Below are 11949 nucleotides of genomic sequence, written 5' to 3' on the forward strand. Positions count from 1 at the left end.
AGAAATTAGCAGCCCTGGAAAACTACCCCAGGGCCCTACTCACTGCAGCCAGCCCTGAGTGAGGAGTCTCAAGTCTTTCGCAATTGCATGAGTTACATCTCTGCAAAGTGCACTGTGTCACTGTGCATCACTGGTTTACTCAGAAAGTGCCGTGACCCAACCTGATACTTCATTTGTGGTAGATTATCAAGAACCAGGCAGCTTCTTTTCTTCATAGCAGAAATACAAAGGCTAGGGGAAGGAAATAATGCACAGTTGCTTTGTACAATCCTCTTTTAAATAAATAAGAACAAAGATAGAGAAGAATTTTAAGTTTTTTTGTCTTCTCGTAATAATAATGCCCATGCTTACAGCAGTTTTCTGTTACCCAGAGCCTCCAAAATGAGGTGGGATCTCCACAGACAAAAAATTACCACTCAGACAAAAACCACCAATCTGGGTGCAAGGAGCCACTTGTTTTCCAGTTCTGCAATCATATTAGAAACCAGGGCAGACAGCAGCCCCCCTTGGACATAACGCTGATTGGGGATGGGGGCTGAGGCACTGCCAGTTTCTCTTCCTTTTGTTGCCTTCATCCAGTGACTTCCCTGATTCAAACGCTGTGAGCAAAGACAGTTCATAACAGCTGCTTGCAGGCACCTGGGAAGTACAGCCCCCAGCAGACCATGGGAGTAGGCAAGAAGGGATCAGAGGTGCAGATCTCTTCCTTGAAAGCACTGGGAAGAACTCCTCAGGCTATGTCCCTTCTAGCCATGTAAGCTTCTTCAGCTCATATTCTTTTCACAACTACACAAGCTGCTCAGAAATGTTACTTGATTATGTTAGCAGCTCAGTGCATTCCACCAGGTTGTTTAGAAGCCTTACAGCTCTGATACTGGACTCCTCTTGGAAGCTGGGCAGGCAAAGGACCAGGCATGGTGCTATCAGGGGTGACGTAATGGATGATTTCAGTGTGCTTTGCTCACTGCAGACACTCACCGCATTTCTTTCAGGTAAAAGCAAATTGCCTGAGCTGCTGTGAGTGACCACAGCCCAGACAGAAGGTGCTTTTCTCACAGATCATTACAGCTTTCAGTTCTGCGAGTTGAGAGCGATAGAAGATATCAGAGAATGACAGAGGTTGGAAGGGACATCTGAGTCCATCTGGTCCAACCTCTGCTCCAGCAGGGACACCCAGAGCCTCTTGCCCAGTACCACATCCAGGTGGCTTTTGAAGATCTCCAAGGAGGAGATATTCTGGGCAACCTGTGCCACGTCTCCGTCACCCTCACATTAAAAAAGTTCTTCTTGATGTTTAGGGGGAACCTCCTGTGGTCCAGTTTGTGCTCATTGCCTCTTGTCCTATCACAAATGAGTGTTCATTCTTCTAACAGGAAAAATGAAAAGTTATAACCTGGTCCTCTGTCATGTCCCTCTGTGCCTTCATTTGAGAAAAGATGAGTGACTCATTCATGCACCTCAGTCTCTGCGATCAAAACCGACTGACCTAGAACCCAATGGCATCCTCTTGGTGCATGGTGCCCTCAATCACCGTGTCTGTGGTTTGCCTGGAGCACTTGCGACTCCCTTTCATGCTTTTCAGATTTTGTGATACGTGCTTCTGGAACTTCTTGGTGAGGAAGCAGTAGATGACTGGGTCCAACACGCAGTTCATACTCAAGAGGCACAAAGTCACCTGGTGAGCATCATTGAGTTGTTGGCGCAAATGACAATTTTCCTTCTGCCATTGCTCCAGAACAGTCAGCGTCCAGGGCAGGTCCACAATGTGATGAGGCACAAAGCTTATGATGAACACAACCAGCACGGTGCAAACCATCCAGAGCGCCCTTTGCTTGACATGAGCGCTCTTCCGCTGCTGTCCTGATTTGGAGAACAGGGTCCTGATAATGATGATGTTCCAGGCTAGGATAAATAGGAAAATGATGTAGAAGAGGACGCAGATGATGACATGAATGGCAAGAACAGGTGTCACATTACCAGTAGAGTCATAGCGCTCAAAACAACGCGTATAATTCTTTAAGCCCATTTTCTCCACATTCGTGTTATCATCAAAAATGTAATACATAGCGCTGCCCACTGTTATGATCCAGATAGCTGCTGATAGAAAGATACCCCTTCTCTGGGTGGTAAACTGAGCTGCTCTGATGGGATTAGTCACGGCTTGGTAACGGTTGTACGTAATGACCATCAGGAAGGCAACAGAAGCATAAGTGTTCACGAAAAATAAACAGCCAGCCACATTACAGAGGAACTTGGGCATGATCCAGTCCCCGTTGTGGTGATAGTAAACAATCCACAGTGGCATTGTAACCAGGAAGAGCAGGTCAGCTACTGTCAGGTTCAGCATAAATATCTTGATTTCATTGAGTTTCTTGGTGGGGTAAATACGGCTGAAAATCCAGAGCACGTAGCAGTTGGCGACAAAGCCCAGAATGAAAACGATGCTGTAGAAAACAGTGAAGAGGCTGTAGCGAAACACAGAGTCTATGGGGCATGCACTGCCCGCAGCGTCATTTTTGCCCTCTCCAGACATTGTGTTGTTGAGTGGACACGTGTGAGCCGCAAGTTCCTGCTGTAGCTTTTCTTCTTACCTAAAAAGAAGAAGCATAACATGAGCTGACTGGCACCGTGCTATTGCTAAGCCAGAACCCACCTTTCATTTTCAGCTGTCTGGAACCGCAGGAGTTTTGCCCATGCCCAGTTCAAGGTTCAGGCACCTGCTCTGTCCCCCTGGGTCCTGTGGTCTATCCCGTTTCCATGCCATGCTATCCTGTGTCTTCATCCCGTGTTTTTTGCCACAGTGCAGATCTCAGATCTCTAATCTCAAAAGACTTCTGCATGAAGGTTCATATAACAGATAAAGTCATCTCTTACTCTCCTCCCAGCTACACAGACCGAGCTTCTTAATCTTTTGCTATCAGCATACAGGTTTTTCTTGACTCTTAGCTACAGTTCTCATTCTTAAAAGCCTGCCTGTTTTCGGCGGTGCCCTCATTTTGAACTCGGGCTTTTCTCAAATCAGTTTGGCTCGTTTTTTTTTTTTTTTCTTTTTTCCCCTACCATTTCTGCATCAAATGCAATTGGAGCAGCAGCAGTCGCGTGCTTTCCTGTGTCACTAGTGAAGCGACTGACAAACACAGCCGCTAAAGAGATGCCTTCAGGATTTTAACATCACCAGTGCCCACCTCAGTAGTTCTTCAGATCTTGCCCACAGCCCTGACATCAAATTTCTGCATCATCAGTACGATCTGTGTTCTTGTCTCAGGTCTCTGTGGGATTCAGACCGATCCCTTGCGCACTCCGACCTGCTTACTTCACCACACAGAGAACATAAGGCCTGCTCTTCTCTCTAGCTCCAGCGCCCTGCGAGACACTGGACAGGCACTCACCTCTCCACAACACAGACCTGCAGATCTGCTGGTTTTTGCTCCCTTGAGAATTTGGGGGGCAATGACCGACTACTGCAGAGTCTCTTCTTTTGTTGAGAGGAACCACCAAAAAGGGTGTGAGGCTGCTCTTTCACGTCACACAGGGCTTGTAACAAATCCGAGCCAACAAAGGGTTTGTAAAATGCAGAACGTGGTGGTTTACCATGTAAACCCTGCCACCAGTCATGGTGCCTAAGCTTCTTGTGCAAATTTCGAGGGTGAAGCCGAGTGCTGCGTGTCGCAGTGTGCTTGCTGTGGCACTGCCAGCCACAAGACAACAAGCATTTAACAACCAGCTTCCTCCTAGGCAGGAACCCTTCTGCCTCAAAACTTTGCATCTTCCCTAGCAGCAGGGGCACGAAACCCTCTCTGAGACACTTTTGTGCCCGCATGCTGTTGGTTCCTCATTTGCAGAGCTGCAATTTTCCTCTCCAAATAGGGAAGTCAGCTCTACCTCAAGAAAACTGCCCCTTTCCTCACAAAACTCTGCAGACACCTTTGTGCTTCTCTGTACTTCCCAGCTGGGAGGAGAGGAAGGCAGCAGCCACCTTCCCCAGCCTGTCCCTCCTTACTCCTCACAGGTGCCTTATCCATGACCTGTCATGGGGCCTTCCCATTGCTGCTGGCTGCTCTGCTCCCTGTTCTGATTTATGCAGGGCTCAAGGCAAGTCCTACTGTTGTCTCATGGCTCCGTTTCTGCACCCTTCCTTTATAGATGAGAAGTGGTAATCGTCACAGCGTGGCCTAAAGCAGATGTCTGTTAGGCACAGACAGCACAGTTCTCCTGCTCAATGGGGACCCACCCCAGGTAAAGACACGAGACAACTGGGAGGGTTTGCATCCCCGGCTCAGGGGGCAGCAGGCACAGACACTTCAGGAAGGGCTGAAGAGAGACTCGTGGGGACCCCTGTGCTCGATTCACTCTTCTAATGGTAGAATAAGAAGTAAAATGAAGTCCTAATTACCTAAGGTCATTAGAGTCCTAATGGTTGGTTCAAATCTGCATCCTAAACTCACCGTTCTGACTGGCTGCCACCTTCACCAAATAGTTCTGCTGTTTGGGGCTGGGATCTTTGATCTGTTGCTCACAAAGTCCATTTGGGCTCTGCTGCAGTGAAATGCCTCTTCCCTGCATGTCTGCTGCTGCACACAGGGGCTCTGAGAACATTCCTGCTGGTCTTTTTCCAGGCCTGTCCCCGCTGCCAGATGGAGTAGACGAGGTGTTGAGGAGGGTAAACCTGCACGTCCTCCCCCTGCAAAGCCATCCACCCGGGGAAGACAGGTCTGGGCTATGGGGCTGCACTCTGACTGGAGAGATGAATCCAAGGGTGTGCTCTAAGTTGTTAACTGTGCTCTGGCAAAGGCGTAAGATGGGCGGTGGGAGAGGACAACGCCTTCTGCAGCTCTGTCAGAGCTTGGTCAAGCTCATCTACCTTGGCAGTAGTCGGCTGTGCAGTGCCAGTGCCCATGTCCTTCAGGGAATCTCAGGAGAGTTTTTCCCTGCTTCCTTGCCAAGCCAGATGTTCTACATCGTGTAATTAGAAGAGAGCATGGCACCATTCCCCTCTAAACTTATTCAACACCAATTTTACTCTTCAGCCAGAGGGACCGTGTGGGTCATCTCACTCGGTCTCTCCTCTTGAAGCAATTCCCCTTTGTATAAAACACAAACGTTCTCCATGCCAGCAGGAGGGAAAAGAGACGGCTGAGTTCAGGCTGGCAGCTACGGGTCCCATTCTCAGCTGCAGGAGGCTGCACCGCGTTGCAGAATCCTTGGTAGCTGTAGCCCAAAGCCACTGCCTAGTACACTCGTGCCCCAGCTGATCATCCCCAGTGGTTTCTATCATCAGCTTCACCGTGTGCAGAACCAGAGGTGGAAGTCACCGGCTGCACAGGAGAGCAGCTGGGACAAACACAGACTCTGGTCCCAGTCTCTCCAATGGGCCACGCTCTCCCAGTAAGGATTTACTGGCTGATGGCTACGACATCAGAAAAACATCTTTCAGCACGAACAGCGCCAATAAAAACTATTTTGTGCTTACCACAATCACAGGGATTCAGTGCAGTATGTCCATCTTCAGCTTTAGTAGAGATCGGTGCCTTTTTGAGGGTGCTCGGTCCTCCTCTAAGTGTTATATTTTCTGAGCAGGGTCTGAAGGGTCTCCACTAAGGGCAGCTCTCAAGAAGAGGACACCAGAATGGGAGCAACTGCAGCATGACTGCAGAGTCACTAGAGAAGAGGAAACGTGTGACATCAGCTCAAAGGAAATGAGAAATAAAATAGCCTTGTAGAGGAAAGGCAATCAACCGCAGCAAAGATCTGGAAAGTCCTTAGAGCTGTTTCCTCAAAATGTCTTCTGATAATCCCGAAAGAAGGCAGAGTTGGAATTTGGAATTTTCCTTTAAAAGCAGAATAGCAACCCACCGTTTGTCCCTGGGAATAGACAGCATTTGAACATCCTTCTTCTACACAGATGAATGGCAGAAGCCAGAAGAGTTTTGACCCAATAACTCAATGGAAAGGAAGTGCCAGGAAACTCATACACCCCACAGATAGACTCACTCTTTGGCAGAGTCTCCCCTGCATTTGTTCAGGTATGAACAGACCCAGGAATACAGCCGTGCCACGTTTCCTTTTAGCTCAGGGACCTTCAGCAGACTCTGGGACACAACAGCACGGCAGATCTTCACCTGGACCATCCACCTTCCCATCCTGAGCACCACGGCTGGGGCAGCCTGAGGAGCACGCATCACAGCGATGCAAATCGGTGCGGTGCTCACGGGGACAACAGTGACCAGCAAAGCTGCAGGTAGGGCCCAGGCTAGGCCAGCACATTCCAAAGTGCAGCCCCTATGCTGCTGGTTACCCTGCCCTCCGTGCAGGAGGCACCGGCAGCGCTGTGCTGCTCTGAACCAAAGACCCCGCTCCTCCTCGGAGCGGCCGGAGCCCTGATTGTGCCCTGCCCATCAGAGTGATTCTGGGAACTTACATTAAAAACAAACTAAAAGCACTCCAGGGAGGTCGGCTGGCAACCGGTCTGTGACTTTGGACAGAGCGGCCGGTGAGGACGTCTTGTCACCGGGGGAAGGGGACCATTAGCAAAGGCTGCAAAATTGCAAAACAAAGCGCGCTGTCCTGCCCAGCCAAGTTCTTAGAGGAAATGAAAGCCCAGGAGGTGTGGGGCTGGGGAGGAGTTCTCCTCAGAAATCAATCCCTGCTCTTCTGGGGCTGCGCCGCTGCTGTTTCTGAATGTGCCACGTTGAATCCAGCATTAAAACCCATGGAGGTTTCAGGAGCCCAACCTACAGAGTGGTCCTGGTCTTCCAGTCCTGAGGAAGCACACAAAGTCTGCCAGCACCGAATGCCATCTTCAACGTGCCTTTAATTTAATTAAAACAAAAAACATGCCATCTAATTGAAAAAAAAAAAAAAAAAACATTACTATAATTGATTCCCACGTGATGCTGCTAATTAGCATTAATGGTACTTTTGCTTGCTATATCCGGGACGCTGGATCCTGGAGTAGCTCTTCCAGTTGCTGTTGTTTGGGGCCAACATCTGGCTGGAAGGCAGTGGGATGCTCCCCTGGCTCCTGGCACCACATCAGCATTTTCAGGGCGAGCACTCGCTCCTGCCATGCACAGGGATGGGTGCTGCCTCCTTGTACGCACCGTGTCCCTGGCAGGTTTTCTTGTGCTTGATTCCTTCAGACAGAGCCTGTTAGCAGAATACCCATTTTTGATGGCCACGTATTAGTTCTGCAGACATTACGGTTTAGAAAATGTGATATCGTTAGCAAATCCCTGGAGATCATTTTCCGAGAGCCAAGCAACATTTCATTAGTGGAGAGAAACTCACCATGGAGCGCAAGCAGAGCAGCAGCAGCAGCTTTCAGGTGGGCTCTGCACACACTCCCAACTGCTTTGTTCAGGGGCAAGAGCAGCAAACAGGAACAACACGAAGTGCCAGCGCCGAGCTGCTGCCAGGACGAGAGCAGCGCGGTGCCACGTGCGGGGCAAGAACACGGGTGAGCGTGAGCCCTGCTGGTGCCAGGCAATGGGTGAGCTCTGCAGATGTGCACTGCGTGGAGCCAGGCAGACTCTGGATGGTTTTGTTACGTGGAGCCCGGGGCAGCTGTACCCCTCAGCATCAGGGTTTGTACATCGCAGCTCAAGGCTGCTCAGAATCGAGGTTTTGCCTCGGCACCCCTTTGGGCAGGAAATCCTGACAGCGAGTGCAGGGCTTCCCAGCACGACTGCTGCAGCGAGAGCTGCGCTCGCTCCCCAGGAGCCCAGAGGACGCATTGGGGTCCCCGCCTTGTTACGGGGATGGCATTAAAACACAGCTCCCAGACAAACAGCAACAGATCGCGCTGGCAGAGCCGCATCCCCACGCTCCCCCTGCTATGTCCGTGGTTGTGAGCTCTTGGCCGGGCACAGGGCAGTGCCACCACTCTGGGCACGAACACACACATCTGCCGTGGGCACTCAGGCAGAGAGGGCGGCCTCAGGGGGATGCAGAGCCAGCCCACGTCCCACCACCACGAGACAGAGGAGAAAGAGCCGGTGAGCTCAGGAGGGAGGTGAGCAGAAGGGATGGGATGCCCTTACCTCGGGGCTGTCTGACCCAGCAGACCCCGGCCCTCGGTGAGCAGGAGGAGCAGCGTGCCGGGCTGGAGGAGCTCTGCCAGGAGGAGCTGAGACAGACGGGGAAGAAGGCGCTGGTTCGCAGGTGGGTGACTCACTTCCCTCTTGGCACTCGCAGTACGGCTCGGACGTGCCCCGGCCGCACCCTGGTGCACAGCACCGATCTCACCGGGAAGTGGCTGTGCAGGACAGGGGCTCGCCACCCTCTGGCATCATCCTGCGCCCTGCGAAGGGGCAGCCCCGTCCACAGCAGCTCTATACTGGGATCCAGGTTCAGTGTCCTCCAGGTTTTTCATTCCCTTCCAGGCACGGGTGGCAGCCAGCGCAGCGCTCTGGGCTTGTTCCAGCACCTCGGCAGCAGCTGGTGACTTGCAGCGAGGCAACACGTCAGGATGAGACCGCTCAGTGTGGGAGTCCCAGAGGACAGTGGGGAAACACTGGCCAGAAAACCACCCCAGGCTGCGGCAGCAAGTTCCCTTGTGCTCTCTGCAGCTTTATAAACCCCCATCAGTTCCCGTGCTCCCGTCCCACCACTTTGGGAAGAAAGGGTGGATGGAACACCCCTTCTCTGGAACCCGCTCGCTCTTTGGTTTGCTGCCGTAGTCCCAGGTCAGATTCCACGTGATTTCCCAGATTTCCCAGGTGTGCACTGACACCGCTTAGACTACGGGCATAACACCAGTCTGAATCACTCGTGTTGTTACGAGATTCCACATTTCCTTCTGCTGCCTTCATTCACCGCAGGCTGTTTAACAAGGAAATGCTGCTGGGTTTTCTTTCTCATAATAAGAGCCAGCACTGGTTTCTGCAAGGAAGGAGGCATGAGGATTCAGAGAGCGGGGACAGCCCCGAAGGGCTGGACAACCACTGCTAGTAGGTGCACAAAAGCACGCTGAAAGTGCATCATGTCCAACCTGGACTGTGACCAGAAGGAACAGACACAGCCTGTAGTCACACATCCCCCCTCTAAGCCTGCAGGACACCCAGCTCCAGCCTCTGAACCACAACAGTTGCACTGGGACACGTGCCAGCATGATGTTTCCTTTACAAGTGCCCCTCCTTGTCATCAAAATACACTCACATAAACTCCATTCCGTCCAGGCCATGGCAAAGGGCCCAGATGGGCCCTGCCTGCAGCTGAAAAGGATGCGCCCGATAAGACGGGTGGCAGACAAATCCCATCCATTATTTTCAACTTACATCCTCGCTTGCTTTGGTGAGAACACTGTTTTGCCTGCGGAGTGAGGGGCTTTGCACCTTTGTTTCGTGTTAATATCAGTGCCACATCTGGATTTGGCCGGCCACCCTTCTGTGCTAGCTTGGAGGAAGGGCCATGTGGTTTTCTGAGAGAGATGGCTGAAACAAAAACGTGTTTTTTGTAATCCAGGAGAAGGACACGGAAGATAACGTGAGGACTTTAGGACGAGAGGTAAAGGCCTTAAGGTGCAGCATAAAGGGAGCTTCAGCTTGGATAATAGGAACAATTTCTTCTCCAAAAGAGCAATGATGCACTGGCACAGGCTGCCTAGGGAGCAGTGGGGTCACACGAGGAGAGCTCTCAGCCCCTGGTGCAGCCACGCACGCTGTCAGGCCCCGGGGCAGCACAGTGGTGCACAAGACAGGAGACAACGCCCATGTCCCATTTCTAAGTGTGAACTGCAGCTGCCCGAGCAGGGGAGGCCTCGCTTGCTTGCACCTCCATTTGTAAGAAGAAAAGGAAGCCAAGACAGCCCGTGTCCTCTAGATAACAGCAGTGCAACAGCCAAACTCTTTTTGAGGGAAACTTGCTACGCTAAGCCCAACCTCTCACAGTTTCAGTTGCTTTAAGAGAGCGCAGTCCAGCACAAAAACCTCCTGTGTGGAAGGAGAGCACCTGCCCGTGATCTCTCCCACCTGGGTCCTTCTATCCAGCAGCCACACTTACAGGTAATCCCCCAGAGCTACAGTTATGCTCTGGAAATAGGCATTATTACAGCCCAAGGAGTAGGGGTAGAAGAAAGAGGGGTTCTCCAGGCATTTACAAAGACAGGGAATCTCTTTAGGGAAGAGGAAGGTCAGAAGAAGATACAGCCACATTGACAGCATAGGCAAGGTGGTGCTGGACCCAAGCCACCTGGCTCCATACCACGTCCAGCAGCAGCTGGCAGCAGAAAGCATCTCTACCAGCATCTGCCAATATGTGGCAGAGACCTCCTCAGCTTTCTGAAACGTATTTTCGTGTCTTTTCAACCAATTTCTTGTTCATTCCCCTCCATAACCTCTTGTTCTCAGGTTCAGGAAGAGAACAGCTCGATGAGTTGGTTTCCCTCTGTCCCTCAGCTTGTTTTCACATACTCTTTTTGAAGGCTGTACGGTAAAGCACGTATAAAAACAGGCAGCTGTGTAATCTGCAAGGCACCTCCACAACATGGCTTCACAGCAAGGAGGGCTGCTTTCCACTTCATTCTGTCCTTGCTAACAGAAATCTATTCACTTCTGTGGCTGAGTGACTAAGAGGGTTCCCGAGCAGCAGGAGTAAGTGAGAGCACACCACTGCGTGCAACAGCCTAGGATAAGCATTAAGTAACACAACGGTTTATGTCTCTTCAAGAACAGATTTCATCTCTGTCTTATCACTCGGGTTTTCTACAGCTGTCATCACTCAATTCACGAAGGGAAAGGCCACCTCTTTGCCTTCGAAGGGAACCAAAACCGTTAGGCACAACTCTGGGATTCCTAGAAATCTCCTTACTTCCACTGATGTCTTTTCTTGTTTTACACATCGAGGCCAAATACTTCAGCCTACGTGCAGCACTGACCCGCAAACAGCTGCAAAGAAGAAGATCTGAGAGTTTTAGGACTTGCATCATCTTTACCTCTTGAAATGTAACAGTGTTCCATCCAGTCTATCCCACAGCCTTGGTGTGTGTTGCAGAGGCCGAGCAGCAGCTCAGACTGCACCTGCCCGGCGCCCACATTGTGCATTCACTTGTTATCCATCCAAGCCATTCAAACCAGTCTGATTTTACAAAGCCTGAATAAAAGGATCAAAATTAACCTCCCAGGTTCCCTTCAATAGAACAGGGAAATAGTCAGCAAAGGGCCAGGTATTTTGTTGTTGCTAAAGCCAACCCAGCTGATGGGAAGCTTCAAAGGACTTGGTTGAGTGGATAAGGAAGGAGAAAAACTGCATATTCAGACATACAAACAGACAAGTGGGACAGGAAGAAAGGAAACGGGAGCAGCTAAATCCAGAGTGAACAACTTCATTTCTCTTCATTTCCAAGACACACATCTTGCTGCTCCAGCCAAGTCACACTCGGGAAAAGATGAGCTGAAGGCTGCACTGTGGAGGGCCAGTGGTAAGTCGCTCCATTGGGCACGCTCACAGATGCATTTCTGAGAATCAGGAACTTCACATGGGTTATAAAAAACATTTCAAGTTCTAATGGGGCTCATCCTGTGCTAACTGAAAAAAAAAAAAACTGAAAAGAAGATCTGAAAGGTCAGTGCCATGTGTTAGCAGAGACATTAAACCATGTGAAAGGAAATGCGACCAGCAAGACCAGTACTTCAAAATCAGAAGCAATGACTGGGAGAAAAGTCAGTGGGAGAGATCTCTAAGTGAGAAACACTCTGACAGGGGAACTGGAGGCAGCCAAGTTAAAGAACAGCCTATCCTCTGGGGGAAAGATTCCAGCTGGATCTTCTGCACAACACGGAGCTCCGACCCCCTGAGCTCCTGCCCAGTGCTGCTCGTTTCTTACAGCCCTTCATCCAGGAAGCAGAAGAGATAGCATCTCAGAGATAACACCACAAAAGTTAACTGATGTTTTCCCCAGAACGACTGCCTCTAACTGTTATCTCAACAAGGATGTTGTGTCCCACCAAAGCA

At 50.7% G+C, this 11949-nt stretch overlaps 1 protein-coding gene across 4 annotated transcripts; it reads right to left on the reverse strand.

Moving 5' to 3' along the window:
* Window positions 304-9458, reverse strand: PTAFR (platelet activating factor receptor). 4 transcript variants are annotated; one of them, XM_021375150.1, is made up of 4 exons: window positions 8040-9458; window positions 7288-7405; window positions 5471-7146; window positions 304-2591 (listed from the first exon to the last, which is right to left on the reverse strand). In XM_021375150.1, exon 4 carries the CDS (start codon window positions 2531-2533, stop codon window positions 1487-1489), a length of 1047 nt encoding a protein of 348 aa, XP_021230825.1. In that variant the 5' UTR covers window positions 2534-2591; window positions 5471-7146; window positions 7288-7405; window positions 8040-9458; the 3' UTR covers window positions 304-1486. The 4 variants fall into 4 exon arrangements, with proteins under 4 accessions (XP_021230825.1, XP_021230826.1, XP_021230827.1 ...); XM_021375151.1 differs by having other exon boundaries at window positions 5471-5658; window positions 6419-7146; window positions 7288-9458; XM_021375152.1 differs by lacking the exon at window positions 7288-7405 and having other exon boundaries at window positions 5471-5658.

This window comes from Numida meleagris, chromosome 22 (assembly GCF_002078875.1).
Source record: "Numida meleagris isolate 19003 breed g44 Domestic line chromosome 22, NumMel1.0, whole genome shotgun sequence".
NCBI lineage: Eukaryota > Metazoa > Chordata > Aves > Galliformes > Numididae > Numida > Numida meleagris.

Bases quoted from the DNA above. Each gene is read 5' to 3' on its own strand.
- PTAFR (XM_021375152.1), bottom strand. From the start codon at position 2,533: ATGTCTGGAGAGGGCAAAAATGACGCTGCGGGCAGTGCATGCCCCATA.